This window comes from Salmo salar, chromosome ssa11, assembly GCF_905237065.1.
Source record: "Salmo salar chromosome ssa11, Ssal_v3.1, whole genome shotgun sequence".
NCBI classification, from domain to species: Eukaryota; Metazoa; Chordata; class Actinopteri; order Salmoniformes; family Salmonidae; genus Salmo; species Salmo salar.
The window spans coordinates 91,362,048-91,384,697 of NC_059452.1; the positions used below are offsets into that span (position 1 = coordinate 91,362,048).

The following is a 22,650-nucleotide window of genomic DNA, read 5'->3' on the forward strand; positions in this document are numbered from 1 at the left end:
TCTCCAGATTTGTATTTCTAATTTCAATAGGCAGCATATACAGTGCATGGGTGTCTGAATGAATAAAAACTATTCATCATGGCATAGTAGATTCCCGAAAGTTAAAAAAATCAGCTCTGAAAAGGTTTACATCATCCTTTTGTGAGAAATACCCCAAAATGCCGGTCCGTGCCATTGCCATGCTAGGGCGGATTTGGCGGAGGTCGCCTCTAGGACCCAGCAGTGCAGCCGGTCAGGTAGGCTCAGCTCGTAGACTAGAGAGAGGCAGACAAAGGCAGAGAGCTCGTGCCGCTATCCTGCAGCATCCACACCCACCCACCTCACTCCAAACGCTCCAGCGCGGGTGAGTACCCGATACTTTTTATATTTTGGTGAAACATAATTAAATGGCGAAAACAGATTATGTCAGTATTTAAATGATGTTTCTGACGGTGAGTTAAGTTGTTGTGTTCAGGAGTATTGGACACTGTTAAAGGATTGGTTGAATTTTTGCCTATTTAGGCTGTCGGCTATATGAGCAGGTGATTATAGGTGTGCGCGTACCCGTTGGTACAACACTGTCATGGCTCATCTGTATGTACGGCGCCCACCGCTTTTCTCTGAGGTCATATGGACAAATGATCCGTTTTTTTGTTACTGAAAGCTAGAGGGGCTACTGAAAAACTTTAGTTATTTTTTTTTCTATGACTTAAAACCAGCTCAGACTGGCTTAGTGTTACTAGATAAGACACAGATCTGCTGTGATGAGGATGTTTGGGGTGATTTGATGCAGGACGTTGACGGGCAGGTCAGAGTTGTTATCTGGACGGCTGTAGCCTCACATCTCTGTCGTGCAGTTAGACATGTCACAGTCACACAATAGAACAGCTTTGCAGTCTGTCTGCTGCGCTGGGAGCAGGAACTAGTAGCCTGCCCTGGTTAGGTAAGCATGGTGAGAACATTGTATTATTTTACACATATTCATTTATTTGTGATATTCAGGGTTTGAATGACATATTATCTGTTGGGGTGCGTTATGAGTAGTGGTCTGGACCTTATGGAGATGGCCATTTTCCATACTCAGGGGCCCCTCCCGTAATTTGAGCCCTGATGATTGTAATGCACTGGGGTGAATCATTAGTCCAATAATACTATTATTTGTAGTTGTATCCGTGTGTGATGTAGCACTACAGTAGTAGTAGTGATGGCGGTGTCCCTGTGAGACAATGGGCTGTCCTGAGCGTAGACCATATATAGTCCTAAGTGACATAGGGAGAGGGTCAGTGATTAGGGGAGCAGATGGGCTCCCTGCCCCTGTCTGTCGGGAGGAGTACCACTACCCATAACCCATCCCTTCCTGGTCTGGGACCTACCCCCATCTCAGGACCTGTCAGAAAAGCTCAGCCAGACTCAGGGCCAGGGTGTGCGGGGGAGGGGAGCTCCCAGACACATTAAGGGTGGGGACAATGTGGTCCTCTCTGTTTGTCTTCATGGAGGAGGACACATGTGTGATGGGGCTGTGAAGAGACAAGGGGAGGAGGACATATCAATCATAATCAGTATTTCGCCATTAAAAGCTGTGAGTTTCATGACCTTTGGCATTGGGGCGTTGCCAGTCTAACACAATCATTGTTTAAGCAGAAATGAGTTAACAAGCCCCTGTTAAGTCATGGAGTCTACATTTGGTTGCCATTACCCAGCAGTAGAGCCATGTGTGGGTATTGTATGTGGAGCGAGAGCGGGTGGTAGCAGGGGTGTGGAGGGGTTAGGCTGCATGTCTTTATCTGAAGCCATCGAGGTGTGGTCACTGGTCACAGCCACTAGGTGAGGATTTGACAGGAAGTGGCCAGGCTTTAATTTGTAAAGCTGCTTCAATCCTTGGCCCAGCCCAGGACTGGTCTGTCTGTCTGTCTGTCTGTCTGTCTGTCTGTCTGTCTGTCTGTCTGGCTGGCTGGCTGGCTGGCTGGCTGGCTGGCTGGCTGGCACAGATCAGAGCTTTAAATGTCACAGATAGCAGCCTCTAATCTACACACCCTCACTAGCGGCAGGTTGATGTTTATTGGGACGAGTATTGTCCTGGAGGCAGAACTGAGCAATTTGCGCAAGATGGGTCAGCTGCAAAGCCAAAATTGGCTAAATTGTAAAAATTAACAAAAAACAAAAATTAGCTTTTTGTCTTAATTTAAAGTTACTGTTAGGCATTGTGGTTAGGGTTAAGTTTTAAAATCAAATGTTATGACTTTGTGGCTGTACAAGCTAGTGACCACTCTGCAGAACTGCCTCCAGAACAAGATTCATGCCGAAAATGTTTATCTTGCCCACTAATTAATGGCCAAGATGGACTGAACATGTTGACATAACAATGTGTGCCAAAGCCCATTTATTGCTAGTTAAAGCTGTTTTTCCAGTTCTTTAATGTGTGATTAAGCTTTGTGTGGCCATTAGTCAAACTCCCCCACTGTGTTGATCAGCGGTCAGATAACCTGACCTCCCTCCTCACATGCGGGTCTGCGTGTTGGGTAGGGGCATGGTGAACAGCGGCTGTTACAGTGCTACCCTCTGGAGGTGACTGTTTATTTCAGTCCTACCGATAATCAAACTGACAAGCCCAGATCTAACACCTAGAAATCCAATAATTGTCCTGAGCACTGGGTTTATGTGCTGTTTAAAAGTAGATGTAACTACATGGTGCATTGAGGTGTATTATAAAGTTACCTTACAATGTGACATCTTTACACACGTTTCTCACTCAAGACTCACTCTGTATAAAATGAATTACTGAGTCATTGATCATCTACATATGATGATTGATTGATCAATCAATGTTCACAAATAGTCTTAAGAATGTATTTGTGGAGTTGATTGTGCGTGATAATCTTGTGTATCAGAGAGGCAGCAGCAGCAGTTCTGGAAGAGTGTCACCAGTGAATCAGAGTTGGGATTCTACCTCTCTTTTCCTAAACACAGGCCTAGCTCTGCTACATTTCCCCAGAGAGCAGCACCCCCAGCCTCGTTCTAATACTAACACTGCATTAGGAATTTAGCAGACGAATCTAATTCTCGACAGGATATGAAAGTGCCCCAGGGGCCTCACAACAAGAACACTATATTTTTGCGGGATGGGTTGGGGTGGATAGTTAAGGCCACTTGAAAAGGGCTTGTCATCAGGCAGAGGCATGTGATGTTAGTAGGAGGAGGGATGGAGGGGGTCCTGTTATGTGTTTTGGTCCAGTCCAGGAAGGGGATGTGGTCTCTGTGGGACGGAGGTCAGACTGTCATAAATGACTCTCATTTATCACACATCATCTGCTCCTGCCTCCTGCAGCCACTACACCTCCTGCCCACTTCAACACAACACCCTACTGGCCCATATCCTGGGAGTCACCTTGGGGGGGGGCCACAGTGACAAATGCTTTGTTTGTGAACAGTGGGCGTGAGCTTATTGACGAGTGGTTAATGATCAGAATTGTTTAGAAGAGGCATTTTGGGGCAATTGAGTGAGAGGGGCTATTGATGATGGTTGAACGATATAGGAAAAAGATAGGCCTGGAGCTAAACAGAGCACCCATATTGTCCCTAGAGTACTGATGTTGTTTTACTTGGTAGTTACTGTACTTTGATAGAAGTTGAAGGATAAAAAGATGGCATACCTTGTGACTTGCAGTGTAAAATACAAAGCCACTTGTTCCTGTTATCAGATGTCTTTTACAGAGAAGCTGTTCGCCTTGTAAGCATGGCTACAAATGCAGCCAGACAGCCCAGACTTGAGTGTCAGCACATTCTAGGCAGGTGTAGATGAGGTTTGTCCCACTGCAGCTAACCTCATTCACAAGTCTTGTACAGTACAATATGGCTGCTGTGACTGTGCTCTAGCACGTGGATACTGCTGTAGTGCAGTGAGTCTTTGTTCTGACATGGAGCAGCCAGCATTCAGCTCTACTGTGCGGTCATCATAACCTCACGTTTTCCATCTCATACAGAGGAATTCTATTCACTTTGATTAGATCACACAGAGATGGCTAATGACATTCATTAGAAAGGGGGCTTTGTGTGTCGTTGTAGCGAAGCAACCTGCCCCACGACTCTGACGTGTTTCTTTGTCTGCTCTGCAGTCGGCTAGTTCCACTCCTGAATGCTCGGAATGGAAACGTTCGTTGGACTGAACAGACAGACTGCCAGTCTGACCTGGGCAGGGCAGGACTCCCAGCATGTTCCAGGGCACGGCGTTTCAACGATGACCTTCACTGTGCCCTCTGTCCTCCTATGGCGGGGACATTGTTTTGACTGGTGTGAGATGTGAGACATGGCAGAGAGGGTGACTGATGCTGGGATCCCATTCAGAGTGGCACAGTAATGAGTGCTCTCTGCCCGTTTAGTGGCTAATCTCCTCATTATTCCAAACTGTCTATTGCAAAGTTTCAGTCCGAACTGGGTAGCAGCAAACACGTCTCTGGCCAGCCAGCCAACCAGCCAACCAACCAGCCAGCCAGCCAGCCAGCCAGCCAGTCAGTCAGTCAGTCAGCCAGCCAGCCAGCCAGCCAGTCCCTCCCACCATGCTTTCTTTTCTTCGGTCTTTTTGCGGAGGGGATAAAACGGTCTGTTTGCGTTTAAAAAGAGCAGATGTTAGTGGAGAGTTTTGGCAGGAGCGAGCTGTGCTCTCTACCCCTCGCAGCATCTACAGGCTTTACAGAGAGATCTGGACTACCCAGATAGAGACCATTCCTGCTAGGCTGCTCAGGCCTTTACACAAGCTATGTTATCTGCCAAAAGACACCAAATAGAAAACCCTTTAAAAAATACCTTGAATCATTTTTTTACCCTCAACCTTAGTCATTGTTCTTTCTTTCAGAGTCTTTGTATGCTATAAGGTTTTAGACCGGCTTCCTTTGTACATTGGATTATGTCAACTCGTGGGTGGATCATGTACCTTTCCCAGTGGTAGAGGATGAGTAACCACTGAAACGGGTGAATTCACCCTCACACATGGTGCTCAGCAACACACATCGATGTAGTGACTGTGATACCATGGACTTTACATCAGTGACTGTGATACCATGGACTTTACATCAGTGACTATGATACCATGGACTTTACATCAGTGACTGTGATACCATGGACTTTACATCAGTGACTGTGATACCATGGACTTTACATCAGTGACTGTGATACCATGGACTTTACATCAGTGACTGTGATACCATGGACTTTACATCAGTGACTGTGATACCATGGACTTTACATCAGTGACTGTGATACCATGGACTTTACATCAGTGACTGTGATACCATGGACTTTACATCAGTGACTGTGATACCATGGATTTTACATCAGTGACTGTGATACCATGGACTTTACATCAGTGACTGTGATACCATGGACTTTACATCAGTGACTGTGATACCATGGACTTTTCATCAGTGACTGTGATACCATGGACTTTACATCAGTGACTGTGATACCATGGACTTTTCATCAGTGACTATGATACCATGGACTTTTCATCAGTGACTAACGCTCCAAATGTTCAGCTCAGCTCTCTGGTCCAAGAGCCCTTTATGGGATGATTCTACAGTAGACCCTGCTCATAGCTCAGACCCCGAGGTGTGGGATGATGATTCTACAGTAGACCCTGCTCATAGCTCAGACCCCGAGGTGTGGGATGATGATTCTACAGTAGACCCTGCTCATAGCTCAGACCCCGAGGTGTGGGATGATGATTCTACAGTAGACCCTGCTCATAGCTCAGACCCCGAGGTGTGGGATGATGATTCTACAGTAGACCCTGCTCATAGCTCAGACCCCGAGGTGTGGGATGATGATTCTACAGTAGACCCTGCTCATAGCTCAGACCCCGAGGTGTGGGATGATGATTCTACAGTAGACCCTGCTCATAGCTCAGACCCCGAGGTGTGGGATGATGATTCTACAGTAGACCCTGCTCATAGCTCAGACCCCGAGGTGTGGGATGATGATTCTACAGTAGACCCTGCTCATAGCTCAGACCCCGAGGTGTGGGACGATGATTCTACAGTAGACCCTGCTCATAGCTCAGACCCCGAGGTGTGGGACGATGATTCTACAGTAGACCCTGCTCATAGCTCAGACCCCGAGGTGTGGGACGATGATTCTACAGTAGACCCTGCTCATAGCTCAGACCCCGAGGTGTGGGACGATGATTCTACAGTAGACCCTGCTCATAGCTCAGACCCCGAGGTGTGGGACGATGATTCTACAGTAGACCCTGCTCATAGCTCAGACCCCGAGGTGTGGGACGATGATTCTACAGTAGACCCTGCTCATAGCTCAGACCCCGAGGTGTGGGACGATGATTCTACAGTAGACCCTGCTCATAGCTCAGACCCCGAGGTGTGGGACGATGATTCTACAGTAGACCCTGCTCATAGCTCAGACCCCGAGGTGTGGGACGATGATTCTACAGTAGACCCTGCTCATAGCTCAGACCCCGAGGTGTGGGACGATGATTCTACAGTAGACCCTGCTCATAGCTCAGACCCCGAGGTGTGGGACGATGATTCTACAGTAGACCCTGCTCATAGCTCAGACCCCGAGGTGTGGGACGATGATTCTACAGTAGACCCTGCTCATAGCTCAGACCCCGAGGTGTGGGACGATGATTCTACAGTAGACCCTGCTCATAGCTCAGACCCCGAGGTGTGGGACGATGATTCTACAGTAGACCCTGCTCATAGCTCAGACCCCGAGGTGTGGGACGATGATTCTACAGTAGACCCTGCTCATAGCTCAGACCCCGAGGTGTGGGACGATGATTCTACAGTAGACCCTGCTCATAGCTCAGACCCCGAGGTGTGGGACGATGATTCTACAGTAGACCCTGCTCATAGCTCAGACCCCGAGGTGTGGGACGATGATTCTACAGTAGACCCTGCTCATAGCTCAGACCCCGAGGTGTGGGACGATGATTCTACAGTAGACCCTGCTCATAGCTCAGACCCCGAGGTGTGGGACGATGATTCTACAGTAGACCCTGCTCATAGCTCAGACCCCGAGGTGTGGGACGATGATTCTACAGTAGACCCTGCTCATAGCTCAGACCCCGAGGTGTGGGACGATGATTCTACAGTAGACCCTGCTCATAGCTCAGACCCCGAGGTGTGGGACGATGATTCTACAGTAGACCCTGCTCATAGCTCAGACCCCGAGGTGTGGGACGATGATTCTACAGTAGACCCTGCTCATAGCTCAGACCCCGAGGTGTGGGACGATGATTCTACAGTAGACCCTGCTCATAGCTCAGACCCCGAGGTGTGGGACGATGATTCTACAGTAGACCCTGCTCATAGCTCAGACCCCGAGGTGTGGGACGATGATTCTACAGTAGACCCTGCTCATAGCTCAGACCCCGAGGTGTGGGACGATGATTCTACAGTAGACCCTGCTCATAGCTCAGACCCCGAGGTGTGGGACGATGATTCTACAGTAGACCCTGCTCATAGCTCAGACCCCGAGGTGTGGGACGATGATTCTACAGTAGACCCTGCTCATAGCTCAGACCCCGAGGTGTGGGACGATGATTCTACAGTAGACCCTGCTCATAGCTCAGACCCCGAGGTGTGGGACGATGATTCTACAGTAGACCCTGCTCATAGCTCAGACCCCGAGGTGTGGGACGATGATTCTACAGTAGACCCTGCTCATAGCTCAGACCCCGAGGTGTGGGACGATGATTCTACAGTAGACCCTGCTCATAGCTCAGACCCCGAGGTGTGGGACGATGATTCTACAGTAGACCCTGCTCATAGCTCAGACCCCGAGGTGTGGGACGATGATTCTACAGTAGACCCTGCTCATAGCTCAGACCCCGAGGTGTGGGACGATGATTCTACAGTAGACCCTGCTCATAGCTCAGACCCCGAGGTGTGGGACGATGATTCTACAGTAGACCCTGCTCATAGCTCAGACCCCGAGGTGTGGGACGATGATTCTACAGTAGACCCTGCTCATAGCTCAGACCCCGAGGTGTGGGACGATGATTCTACAGTAGACCCTGCTCATAGCTCAGACCCCGAGGTGTGGGACGATGATTCTACAGTAGACCCTGCTCATAGCTCAGACCCCGAGGTGTGGGACGATGATTCTACAGTAGACCCTGCTCATAGCTCAGACCCCGAGGTGTGGGACGATGATTCTACAGTAGACCCTGCTCATAGCTCAGACCCCGAGGTGTGGGACGATGATTCTACAGTAGACCCTGCTCATAGCTCAGACCCCGAGGTGTGGGACGATGATTCTACAGTAGACCCTGCTCATAGCTCAGACCCCGAGGTGTGGGACGATGATTCTACAGTAGACCCTGCTCATAGCTCAGACCCCGAGGTGTGGGACGATGATTCTACAGTAGACCCTGCTCATAGCTCAGACCCCGAGGTGTGGGACGATGATTCTACAGTAGACCCTGCTCATAGCTCAGACCCCGAGGTGTGGGACGATGATTCTACAGTAGACCCTGCTCATAGCTCAGACCCCGAGGTGTGGGACGATGATTCTACAGTAGACCCTGCTCATAGCTCAGACCCCGAGGTGTGGGACGATGATTCTACAGTAGACCCTGCTCATAGCTCAGACCCCGAGGTGTGGGACGATGATTCTACAGTAGACCCTGCTCATAGCTCAGACCCCGAGGTGTGGGACGATGATTCTACAGTAGACCCTGCTCATAGCTCAGACCCCGAGGTGTGGGACGATGATTCTACAGTAGACCCTGCTCATAGCTCAGACCCCGAGGTGTGGGACGATGATTCTACAGTAGACCCTGCTCATAGCTCAGACCCCGAGGTGTGGGACGATGATTCTACAGTAGACCCTGCTCATAGCTCAGACCCCGAGGTGTGGGACGATGATTCTACAGTAGACCCTGCTCATAGCTCAGACCCCGAGGTGTGGGACGATGATTCTACAGTAGACCCTGCTCATAGCTCAGACCCCGAGGTGTGGGACGATGATTCTACAGTAGACCCTGCTCATAGCTCAGACCCCGAGGTGTGGGACGATGATTCTACAGTAGACCCTGCTCATAGCTCAGACCCCGAGGTGTGGGACGATGATTCTACAGTAGACCCTGCTCATAGCTCAGACCCCGAGGTGTGGGACGATGATTCTACAGTAGACCCTGCTCATAGCTCAGACCCCGAGGTGTGGGACGATGATTCTACAGTAGACCCTGCTCATAGCTCAGACCCCGAGGTGTGGGACGATGATTCTACAGTAGACCCTGCTCATAGCTCAGACCCCGAGGTGTGGGACGATGATTCTACAGTAGACCCTGCTCATAGCTCAGACCCCGAGGTGTGGGACGATGATTCTACAGTAGACCCTGCTCATAGCTCAGACCCCGAGGTGTGGGACGATGATTCTACAGTAGACCCTGCTCATAGCTCAGACCCCGAGGTGTGGGACGATGATTCTACAGTAGACCCTGCTCATAGCTCAGACCCCGAGGTGTGGGACGATGATTCTACAGTAGACCCTGCTCATAGCTCAGACCCCGAGGTGTGGGACGATGATTCTACAGTAGACCCTGCTCATAGCTCAGACCCCGAGGTGTGGGACGATGATTCTACAGTAGACCCTGCTCATAGCTCAGACCCCGAGGTGTGGGACGATGATTCTACAGTAGACCCTGCTCATAGCTCAGACCCCGAGGTGTGGGACGATGATTCTACAGTAGACCCTGCTCATAGCTCAGACCCCGAGGTGTGGGACGATGATTCTACAGTAGACCCTGCTCATAGCTCAGACCCCGAGGTGTGGGACGATGATTCTACAGTAGACCCTGCTCATAGCTCAGACCCCGAGGTGTGGGACGATGATTCTACAGTAGACCCTGCTCATAGCTCAGACCCCGAGGTGTGGGACGATGATTCTACAGTAGACCCTGCTCATAGCTCAGACCCCGAGGTGTGGGACGATGATTCTACAGTAGACCCTGCTCATAGCTCAGACCCCGAGGTGTGGGACGATGATTCTACAGTAGACCCTGCTCATAGCTCAGACCCCGAGGTGTGGGACGATGATTCTACAGTAGACCCTGCTCATAGCTCAGACCCCGAGGTGTGGGACGATGATTCTACAGTAGACCCTGCTCATAGCTCAGACCCCGAGGTGTGGGACGATGATTCTACAGTAGACCCTGCTCATAGCTCAGACCCCGAGGTGTGGGACGATGATTCTACAGTAGACCCTGCTCATAGCTCAGACCCCGAGGTGTGGGACGATGATTCTACAGTAGACCCTGCTCATAGCTCAGACCCCGAGGTGTGGGACGATGATTCTACAGTAGACCCTGCTCATAGCTCAGACCCCGAGGTGTGGGACGATGATTCTACAGTAGACCCTGCTCATAGCTCAGACCCCGAGGTGTGGGATGATGATTCTACAGTAGACCCTGCTCATAGCTCAGACCCCGAGGTGTGGGACGATCCTCTGATTCAGATGTTCCTGGCTTGTTTCTGACATAGCTGTTCTTTAAAATGACCCAGGTGGTGAAACATTTTTGTTAGCCTTTTCATGTAAGATATACAGTACTTGCAAATGCACATCCCAAAAATTAGTATATTGTCATGGTTGTAAGGCAATGGGGAACTGTACAGAGATCAGATACAGAAACCAGAATCACATTAAGCACATATTGCATTCTGGCATTTATTGTCATGAATCTTTACCTGGAGGCAGTTCTACAGAGTGGTCACTAGCTGTCACAGCCACAAAGTCAGAAAATCTGATTTTAAATATAACCTTAACCACACTGCTAACCCTAACCTTAAATGAAGACCAAAAAGCATTTTATTTTTTATAGAATTTTTACAATATAGACAATTTTCCAGCTGGCCCATCTAGCGGAAATCGCTCAGTTCTGCCTCCAGGACAAGACTCATGACAATCATTGTCAACCTGCGCACATATCCTGGAGCCAGAGGGAAAGTGTCTCGTTTCCCACCCTGGTCAGACCACAAACAGCAACACTCTCTGATGAGACATTTTTCTCCAAAATATCACACATCCACTTGGCCTTCTTAATAATAGTCCCTTCCTGGCCACTCCCTTCCCCTCTCTGAAGGACGCGGGCTGAATGTAGGGTAGATGACAGACAGACGTACAGGCAGAGCAACCTCCGCTCTACAGGAGACCTGTACTTCCCATTTAGTGCATACCATGTTTAGTATGTAGTGTATGTTCATAACTAATGGGTGAAGGGTTGTAATGCCTACATAGGACATGTACTACTGAGTATACAGCTGAGTGATTCTGTTCACCTGACGTTAAATATTGATCCCCTGTTCACTCGGGAACATGCTAAACGAGGCTTGTGTTTCTGTTGCTGCGCTGTCATGGCAGAACGTTCTCCGGTTCCTTTCACACACACACACACAGAGAAGGGCTGAGGGTTAACACATCTGTGTCTGTCTGTGACTGGGTGGGCTAATCGATAGGGAGGGCTGGAATTGATTGGGCTGGCCTAGCCTCTCTTCATCTTGCAGAAACCAAACACCCTCTGGAGAGACAGGGCATGGGGAGGCAGGGCATGGGGAGGCAGGGCATGGGGAGGCAGGGCATGGGGAGGCAGGGCATGGGGAGGCAGGGCATGGGGAGGCAGGGCATGGGGAGACAGGGGTATGGGGAGACATGGGGAGACAGGGTAGGGAGAGACAGGGTATGGGGAGACATGGGGAGACAGGGTATGGGGAGACATGGGGAGAGACAGGGCAGGGGGAGACAGGATATGGGGAGACAGGGAGAGACAGGGCAGGGGGGAGACATGGGGAGACAGGGCATGGGGAGACAGGGAGAGACAGGGCATGGGGAGACAGGGTATGGGGAGGCATGGGGAGACAGGGCATGGGGAGACAGGGAGAGACGGGGCATGGGGAGACAGGGCATGGGGAGACAGGGCATGGGGAGACAGGGCATGGGGAGACAGAGCATGGGGAGACAGGGAGAGACAGGGCATGGGGAGACAGGGTATGAGGAGACATCGGGAGACAGGGTATGGGGAGACAGGGTATGGGGAGACAGGATATGGGGAGACAGGATATGGGGAGACAGGGTATGGGGAGACAGGATATGGGGAGACAGGGCATGGGGAGACATGGGGAGACAGGGTATGGGGAGACATGGGGAGACAGGGTATGGGGAGACATGGGGAGACCGGGCATGGGGAGACAGGGAGAGACAGGGTATGGGGAGACGGGGTATGGGGAGACAGGGAGAGACCGGGTATGGGGAGACATGGGGAGACAGGGTATGGGGAGACATGGGGAGAGACAGGGCAGGGGGAGACAGGATATGGGGAGACAGGGAGAGACAGGGCAGGGGGAGACATGGGGAGACAGGGCATGGGGAGACAGGGAGAGACAGGGCATGGGGAGACAGGGTATGGGGAGGCATGGGGAGACAGGGCATGGGGAGACAGGGAGAGACGGGGCATGGGGAGACAGGGCATGGGGAGACAGGGCATGGGGAGACAGGGCATGGGGAGACAGAGCATGGGGAGACAGGGAGAGACAGGGCATGGGGAGACAGGGTATGAGGAGACATCGGGAGACAGGGTATGGGGAGACAGGGTATGGGGAGACAGGATATGGGGAGACAGGATATGGGGAGACAGGGTATGGGGAGACAGGATATGGGGAGACAGGGCATGGGGAGACATGGGGAGACAGGGTATGGGGAGACAGGGCATGGGGAGACATGGGGAGACAGGGTATGGGGAGACATGGGGAGACAGGGTATGGGGAGACATGGGGAGACCGGGCATGGGGAGACAGGGAGAGACAGGGTATGGGGAGACGGGGTATGGGGAGACAGGGAGAGACCGGGTATGGGGAGACATGGGGAGACAGGGTATGGGGAGACATGGGGAGAGACAGGGCAGGGGGAGACAGGATATGGGGAGACAGGGAGAGACAGGGCAGGGGGAGACATGGGGAGACAGGGCATGGGGAGACAGGGAGAGACAGGGCATGGGGAGACAGGGTATGGGGAGGCATGGGGAGACAGGGCATGGGGAGACAGGGAGAGACGGGGCATGGGGAGACAGGGCATGGGGAGACAGGGCATGGGGAGACAGGGCATGGGGAGACAGAGCATGGGGAGACAGGGAGAGACAGGGCATGGGGAGACAGGGTATGAGGAGACATCGGGAGACAGGGTATGGGGAGACAGGGTATGGGGAGACAGGATATGGGGAGACAGGATATGGGGAGACAGGGTATGGGGGAGACAGGATATGGGGAGACAGGGCATGGGGAGACATGGGGAGACAGGGTATGGGGAGACATGGGGAGACAGGGTATGGGGAGACATGGGGAGACCGGGCATGGGGAGACAGGGAGAGACAGGGTATGGGGAGACGGGGTATGGGGAGACAGGGAGAGACCGGGCATGGGGAGACATGGGGAGACCGGGCATGGGGAGACAGGGAGAGACAGGGCATGGGGAGACATGGGGAGACCGGGCATGGGGAGACAGGGAGAGACAGGGCATGGGGAGACCGGGCGTGGGGAGACAGGGCATGGGGAGACAGGGTATGGGGAGACATGGTATGGGGAGACATGGGGAGACAGGGTATGGGGAGACATGGGGCGACAGGGTATGGGGAGACAGGGTATAGGGAGACATGGGGAGACATGGGGAGACAGGGCATGGGGGAGCAGGGCATGGGAGGCATGGAGAGACAGGGCGTGGGGGAGCAGGGCATGGGGGAGCAGGGCATGGGAGGCATGGAGAGACAGGGCGTGGGGGAGCAGGGCGTGGGGGAGTAGGGCATGGAGAGACAGGGTGTGGGGAGCAGGGCATGGGAGGCATGGAGAGACAGGGTGTGGGGGAGCAGGGCGTGGGGGAGCAGGGCATGGGGGAGCAGGGCATGGGAGGCATGGAGAGACAGGGTGTGGGGGAGCAGGGCGTGGGGAGCAGGCGTGGGGAAGTAGGGGCGTGGGGGAGCAGGGCATGGGAGGCATGGAGAGACAGGGTGTGGGGGAGCAGGGTGTGGGGGAGCAGGGCGTGGGGGAGCAGGGCATGGAGAGACAGGGGCGTGGGGGAGCAGGGCGTGGGGGAGTAGGGCATGGAGAGACAGGGTGTGGGGGAGCAGGGCGTGGGGGAGCAGGGCATGGGGGAGCAGGGCATGGGAGGCATGGAGAGACAGGGTGTGGGGGAGCAGGGTGTGGGGGAGCAGGGGCGTGGGGGAGCAGGGCATGGAGAGACAGGGCCCGTGGGGGAGCAGGGCATGGAGAGACAGGGTGTGGGGGAGCAGGGCGTGGGGGAGTAGGGCATGGAGAGACAGGGTGTGGGGAGCAGGGCATGGGAGGCATGGAGAGACAGGGTGTGGGGGAGCAGGGCGTGGGGGGAGCAGGGCATGGGAGGCATGGAGAGACAGGGCATGGGGGAGCAGGGCATGGGGAGCAGGGCATGGGAGGCATGGCTTAGTTTCCTGCATGTGAACCCCAGCACAGCTGTGGTGCATGGTACACTACTGTATTAGAGGGATAGAGATGGAAAGGGATACCCACTGCAGGGGAATTTCGCAGTAGCTAGATGGTGGAATGTTGAGGGATTCATTTTCCACTTTGGTACTCTGTTATTGAATAGCCCTTTTTAGATGTTCATGCCTAAACTAAAATATCTCTACCAAGTCTCCTTAGTTTTATACTGTATGATCATCAGTATAACTCATAGTGTTATGTTTTTCCAGTGCCAGACTTCCCAGAGCTCACCACAACCAGCACCTCTCTACCACGGACCTTCCCTGACATCTGTCACCATGGAGCTGGACTTCGGCCATTTTGACGAGCGCGACAAGCCCCGTACCCCACGGGGTGGGCGCATGAACGGGCTGCCTAGCCCCACCCACAGCGCCCACTGCAGCTTCTACCGCACGCGCACCCTGCAGGCCCTCACCAACGAGAAGAAGGCCAAGAAGGTGAGGTTCTACCGCAACGGAGACCGCTACTTCAAGGGCATCGTGTACGCCGTGGCTGTGGAACGCTTTCGCACCTTCGACGCCCTCCTGGCCGACCTGACGCGCTCCCTCTCCGACCACATCAACCTGCCTCAGGGGGTCCGCTTCATCTTCTCCATCGACGGAACGCGCAAGATCACCACCATGGACGAGCTGGAGGAAGGTGAGCTCACAGGGGTTGGGTGGTAGGGAGTGGGGGTCATTATGGAGGAAGGTGAGCTCACAGGGGTTGGGTGGTAGGGAGTGGGGGTCATTATGGAGGAAGGTGAGCTCACAGGGGTTGGGTGGTAGGGAGTGGGGGTCATTATAGAGGAAGGTGAGCTCACAGGGGTTGGGTGGTAGGGAGTGGGGGTCATTATAGAGGAAGGTGAGCTCACGGCGGTTGGGTGGTAGGGAGTGGGGGTCATTATAGAGGAAGGTGAGCTCACAGGGGTTGGGTGGTAGGGAGTGGGGGTCATTATAGAGGAAGGTGAGCTCACAGGGGTTGTGTGGTAGGGAGTGGGGGTCATTATGGAGGAAGGTGAGCTCACAGGGGTTGGGTGGTAGGGAGTGGGGGTCATTATAGAGGAAGGTGAGCTCACAGGGGTTGGGTGGTAGGGAGTGGGGGTCATTATGGAGGAAGGTGAGCTCACAGGGGTTGGGTGGTAGGGAGTGGGGGTCATTATAGAGGAAGGTGAGCTCACAGGGGTTGGGTGGTAGGGAGTGGGGGTCATTATAGAGGAAGGTGAGCTCACGGCGGTTGGGTGGTAGGGAGTAGGGCTGTAGGCTATGTCATAACATTTTTCCAACCGGTAATTGTCATGTAAAAGACTGGCGGTTTCATGGTAATTGACGTTAATTAACATAAACATGTTTAGCATCTCCAGGCCTCCACACAAGCTGTATTTAAGATGCTGATACGCACCATTGGGAACAGCTACATTTAAAAAGTGTCATTAATCAATTTCATTTACACCATCACAACAAATCCACTATCTATGTTAGGCAGGTCTAAAGAAACATGATGATATGAAGAAAATGTATTTCAGAAGAACAGAATATGAGTTGGCCTACTGTATGTTTTCTGGCTATGCTCCCTGCCGTAGACCTGGCTATGCTCCCGTAGACCTGGCTATGCTCCCTGCCGTAGACCTGGCTATGCTCCCTGCCGTAGACCTGGCTATGCTCCCTGCCGTACTGCTATCGCCGTAGACTCTGCTCCAACCTGGCTATCTCCCTGCCGTAGACCTGCTATGCTCCCTGCCGTAGACCTGGCTATGCTCCATGCCGTAGACCTGGCTATGCTCCATGCCGTAGACCTGGCTATGCCATGCCGTAGACCTGGCTATGCTCCATGCCGTAGACCTGGCTACGCTCCTGCCATAGGCTGTAGGCTTGGTCATTTATCCGACAAGATATGTTTATGTCCAATGCCATTATTTTCTATTATATGATTTTATAGTAAGAAGAATAGAATTGAACTTAACTGAATGAAATAGAAGTGATTTTTTCCCCATTCTGGCGCGAGTGCAAATATGAAGTGGCTATGTGGAGCGTAAAAGTGATCATTTGAAACAGGTCCTATATGCTTGATTTTGAGTTATTTGGCAACTTTAGTTGTGAATGATAGAAACCTTAGAATGTCTTACAAATCAAAATGTATATGGGCTGCATGACAGGACTGTAGGCTATTGATGATTTGAGAAAGTCGCAAAGAAATGCTTGCTCTCTGTTCCTTGCCTCAGGCTGCACATGCTGTGTCCCCTCTCATCAAGTGATCATATTTTCACCCATCAGACTATTCTCTCGTCTTTACTAATATGTAACATTTGTTTTGATTTAGAATGGCCCATTTATCAAATGGGCAAGAACAGGAGCAAGACAAGAAATATGTCTGGAATAGCAAATGGAGTCCACATTTCCGCCAGTATGTTTTTAAGTCATGTCGAGTAGGCTACTCAGGTATTTTCGCTGCAGGACAGGTGATATTCCGCCCAAACTCTGTATGCCATGGGCTCTCCAACCCTGTTCCTGCAGCTACCCAGTGCTTCATTTGGGAAACCAAGTGAAATTTGTTCGGCAACATCAATAGTAACATGTTTTCACATTGAAACATATTTAATTATACGGCTGACACCTGGAGAAAGGAATGAAGAAGAGAGAGCAGATGGAACTCATGGTGGTGAGATATTCTGGAGCTAAATGTAATATCAGCCTATTAATTATAAAAATGGCCTATTACCAGGCTTTTCCAAATCAAATACAAACGCACTATAATTGTAGGCTAAGGCTAAATTAAACAAATTCAGATTATCTTAAATCAGTTTGTGTAATGGCACAATCATAATTGTAATTCAGTTTTTTTCGGGCTTGGGCTCATATACAGTATCGGCCAATGCTTATGCATAAGTTATAATATGCATATGAGTGTTTTGAATGAATCATCACCTTAGAAAGCGCGGTCCTTTTCGTTGTGTTAGGCTTTGAAACATCCACAACGACCATGTTTTACACTCGGTGTGAACCTGCTGTTGAACTTCTTTTTCAAATTGATCAATCACAGTGAGGTGAGTTTTAAAAGCACATACTGTTTTGATGATAAGTGTTTGATGAGATTTTCAATTGGATTTACATTGTCATAGTGGTTAGAGGGACAATAGAGCCCAGAGCACCGGGCCAGTAGGACCTGCTGGTTGTTAGTGGGTTGGGTCCTTTAATGCATGTTCAGAGTGCATAAAATGAGATTACCGTGACTCAACAGTCATGTAGAATTTTACTGCGGTCATGACCCATGACTGCCAGTGTGGCAGTAATACTGTCACTGCAACAGCCCAAGTAGGGAGTGGGGGTCATTATGGAGGAAGGTGAGCTCACAGGGGTTGGGTGGTAGGGAGTGGGGGTCATTATGGAGGAAGGTGAGCTCACAGGGGTTGGGTGGTAGGGAGTGGGGGTCATTATGGAGGAAGGTGAGCTCACAGGGGTTGGGTGGTAGGGAGTGGGGGTCATTATTGAGGAAGGTGAGCTCACAGGGGTTGGGTGGTAGGGAGTGGGGGTCATTATGGAGGAAGGTGAGCTCACAGGGGTTGGGTGGTAGTTAGTGGGGGTCATTATGGAGGAAGGTGAGCTCACAGGGGTTGGGTGGTAGGGAGTGGGGGTCATTATAGAGGAAGGTGAGCTCACAGGGGTTGGGTGGTAGGGAGTGGGGGTCATTATAGAGGAAGGTGAGCTCACAGGGGGTTGGGTGGTAGGGAGTGGGGGTCATTATAGAGGAAGGTGAGCTCACAGGGGGTTGGGCGGTAGGGAGTGGGGGTCATTATGGATAAAGTTGAGATCACAGGGGGTTGGGCGGTAGGGAGTGGGGGTCATTATGGATAAAGTTGAGATCAGGGGGGTTGGGCGGTAGGGAGTGGGGGGTCATTATGGAGGAAGTTGAGATCAGGGGGTTGGGCGGTAGGGAGTGGGGGTCATTATGGAGGAAGTTGAGATCAGGGGGTTGGGCGGTAGGGAGTGGGGGTCATTATGGATAAAGTTGAGATCACAGGGTGGTTGGGTGGTAGGGAGTGGGGGTCATTATGGATAAAGTTGAGATCACAGGGGGGTTGGGTGGTAGGGAGTGGGGGTCATTATGGATAAAGTTGAGATCACAGGGGGGTTGGGTGGTAGGGAGTGGGGGTGTTTGTGCATAGTTTCCTCCTTAGGTGACCCCTATCATTGTAAGTTCTGTTAATGTGATTAGGAAAGGTTACATAGCGGTATTCTGATGGCCATCACCAGCTCTGTCTGTCATCACCTGTAACACGGGAATAACGAGAGGCGTGAACGTCTTCTGCTCTGACATGATGAGTCTAGCTGGCTGTAATCTCTGCATATTAAATAGGATCATCTGATGGTTTACAGGGCGATGGAGCAGTGGGTCGGTGTACTATTCTAGTTTACACAGTGTCCTCCAGGGACTCTGGAGCCACTATGCTAAAAGCTGGTACTTGTTGAGCAGCAGAAGTACAGTCACTTCAGTCATGCTGTTAAATCTCAATAATTCATTAGCAGTGATTCAGTCAGCGCCTCAGGAGCCAGCGAGCAGCAGTCTCAGCAGACCTATGATAGCATCAGAATGTAATCTAGACCGGAGGTTCTTCAACTTTTTCAGCTCCAGACCCAAGTGAGAAATGTACTGTCCTCAAACGACCCAAATTAAGAACTAGTCTGAAATTACAAATGTTTACTCATAACTCGCGACCCTCCGCTCACATGCCCAGGGCCACTTTGGTTCCCAAGCCATAGTTTAGGAAACCCTGATCTAGATTAACTCTCCTAATATGAGGAGTTGAGGTTGTGGTAGAAGATCTCTGTGCTGGTTTAAAACGTTACCACCGCTGTTCCTTCACTTTACCGCCGCTGTTCCTTCACTTTACCGCCGCTGTTCCTTCACTTTACCGCCGCTGTTCCTTCACGTTCCCGCTGTTCCTGTAACCACCGCTGTTCCTTCACGTTACCACCGCTGTTCCTTCACTTTACCGCCGCTGTTCCTTCACTTTACCGCCGCTGTTCCTTCACGTTACCACCGCTGTTCCTTCACGTTACCACCGCTGTTCCTTCACGTTACCACCGCTGTTCCTTCACGTTACCACCGCTGTTCCTTCACGTTACCACCGCTGTTCCTTCACTTTACCACCGCTGTTCCTTCACGTTACCACCGCTGTTCCTTCACGTTACCACCGCTGTTCCTTCACGTTACCACCGCTGTTCCTTCACGTTACCACCGCTGTTCCTTCACGTTACCACCGCTGTTCCTTCACGTACCCCACCGCTGTTCCTTCCTTACCACCGCTGTTCCTTCACGTTACCACCGCTGTTCCTTCACGTTACCACCGCTGTTCCTTCACGTTACCACCGCTGTTCCTTCACGTTACCACCGCTGTTCCTTCACGTTACCACCGCTGTTCCTTCACGTTACCACCGCTGTTCCTTCACTTTTCCACCGCTGTTCCACCGCTGTTCCACCGCTGTTCCACCACTTTACCTCCACTGTTGGTGTCCACCACTTTACTGACTGCTTTAGTGCTTTGTGGGTCTTTTTAAAGGTTGATGGATTGTGATAATGATGCATACTACTGTCCTCATGATCATCATAGTCAGTAGGGTGGACACGGATAGTGAAACAGTTTTCACAATTCTGTCTTCCTCCTCTCATTGATATGCATGGTGTAGTGGTAGTCTGTTGCTGTCGTTGTGTGAAACCCTACACTATTATTAGAGATTCTCACTGAGGTTTTTATCCAGTCAGTGACTCTCACTGGAATGTACATGTGGAATTCTCCGCTCAGAAGTGGAGGGAGAGAGAGCATTGCAATGAGTGCTTGGCAGGATCCAAAGCCGTAATCGCTGCGTCTGCATCCAGGAATTAGGAAATGGTTTCTAAACGGAGCCTGTTGTCCCAGTGGAACCATCCATCCATCTGCCTGGAGGCTGGAGCACAGGCAGCATTCTGTTTGATGAGCCGACAGACGGGGTCTCGGCCCCTCTCCTTGGCGTGATGTAATGTAACGTCTCCTTCCCTCATTAGGGGGACTCCCCCACCTTTGATGTGATCGCTGAGTCTCAGACTCTTCATAATTATCCATACGGGAGTCTTCCAGCCAGCTCAGCCAATCTCTCTGAAGCAGAATATCATGGAGACTGCTGGATGCTCTACACACTGCCCTATCCCACCTGGACAAGAGGAACACCTATGTGAGAATGCTGTTAATCGACTACAGCTCAGCATTCAACACAACAGTCCACTCCACGCTTGAAACTGCTTAAGGACCTGGGTATGAGCACCTCCCTCTGCAACTGGATCCTGGACTTCCTGACAGGCAGACCTCGGGTGGTGAGAGGAGTCAATAACACCTCAGCCACGGTGGCCCTCAACACAGGGGGGCCTCCCAGGGGTGCATGCTCAGCCCCGTCCAATACATCTTTTACTACTACTGTTGAGGGAGGGTATTAATATAAGAGTTATTCCTTCTTAAGGTTGCTAAGGGGAGTTATATTAGTGGGAACTATCAAAGTCTACCAGTAAACTAACAGAATTCTGGTAACTTTCAGGGTTTGTTTGGAATTTCATCAAATGATATCTAGTGGCATTTTTGGGTACTTCAGATTGTCACACGTGTCTGTAATTATCTCTGTCCCTCTGTGTTGCCTTACTGCATATAAAATATATAAAATAAGAGGATTTGAAAATAAAAATTTGAATGACAAAGCTGTAAAACATTCTCCAAAATATAAACCATAAACTATATAATTACCATTGGTGTTTAATAATATTTTTAATTACATTTTTATTTGAGTAATTTAGCAGATGCTCTTATCCAGAGTGACTCACAGGAGCAATGCCTTGCTCAATGGCGAAGGTGTCACGTCCTGAACATAGAAAGCTGTTATTTTCTATGGTAGAGTAGGTCAGGGCGTGACAAGGGTTTTTTCTAGTTTAGATTTTCTATGTTATGTTCTAGTTTTTGTATTTCTATGTTGGGCTTTTTTGGGATGATCTCCAATTAGAGGCAGCTGATCATTGTTGTCTCTAATTGGAGATCATACTTAAGTAGTTGTTTTTTTCCACCTGGGTTTGTAGGAGATTGTTTTTGAGTAAGTGTATGTTGTAACTCTTCGTCACGGTTTGTTGTTTTGTTATTTTCAGTTTATTTGTATGTATTGCATAGTTTCACAGTTTAATAAAGAAAATGTGGAACAATACACACGCTGCACTTTGGTCCGCTTCTTCATCCTACGACAACCGTGACAGGTTTCAGCATATATATACAGTATATATTTTTACACACATTTATTTGACTATTTCAGTATGTCTTTGGAAATGTTTTGGCGCCAAACTGGTGGCAGTTGTGAAAAAAAGTCAATAGTTGAAAGAGTTGCAGAATTCATTAAAAATATTGCATTTGTTGATTCTATAATTGTTTTCATTAATTAGGCTATTTTCTCTTGAATCATATGATTTATCCACTAGAAACTCATGGACAATAGGGACACAGATATAGAAAAAATATATATTTTTAAAGTTATTCAAGTATAAATGACCAAAGTTGTAGATTACTTAAGTAGATTACTTAATTACTTAAGTGGATTACTTAAATTACAGAATACTCTGGTAAATTTGGTAAATTACCAGTAGCTTTGCAACTCTATTCCTACTTGTTAGAAAGGCCAAAAATAAGGCGGAAGTGGGTCTGTAACTATATAAAACAGGCTCTCCTGGGAATGAAGTGATTCACAGTCTGAGGAGGCTGACAGGTAGGTGGAGCTGAGCTTCCTCTCTCTCTCCAGACACCAGCTGGTTCCCTGTATAGGGGCGAAGAACTGTTGCTGCCTGCCAAGAGAAATAGATCATATTGGGGTCTATTAATTGAATATAAATAGATCGTACTGCTACTTAGCGTTCTAAAACGTTTTAGATTATGTTATGTTGCCAGCTGGGAAATGATCTATGGTTGTTAAAAGGGATGACTTGAGGAAAAAAAGAGAGCCTGCGTGTTTGGACTACAACCAAAGAGAAAAAAAGCAAGGACAAATGAAAACGGGTGTGAAGGGCCATGTAGTGAAAGTGAAGGAATGTAGAAGGCAATAAAAGATTTCTTGTAGTTGCACTATACAGCAGTTAGTTCATTACACTATGCTATTTGAAATACAGCTTGCCAGTAAAT

General features: G+C 50.4%; 1 protein-coding gene across 2 annotated transcripts in view; it reads left to right on the top strand.

Annotated features, from left to right (window-relative positions):
- The first annotated feature begins 217 nt into the window (after positions 1–217).
- Positions 218–22,650, top strand: part of LOC106563431 (neuronal migration protein doublecortin) — a 124,443-nt gene continuing 102,010 nt past the window's right edge. For both annotated transcript variants that reach the window (XM_014129000.2, XM_014129001.2), the window contains exons 1-2: positions 218–343; positions 14,705–15,134. In XM_014129000.2, coding sequence (XP_013984475.2) covers positions 14,774–15,134 — 361 coding nt within the window. In that variant the 5' untranslated portion in view covers positions 218–343; positions 14,705–14,773. The remainder of the gene's footprint in view (positions 344–14,704; positions 15,135–22,650) is intronic.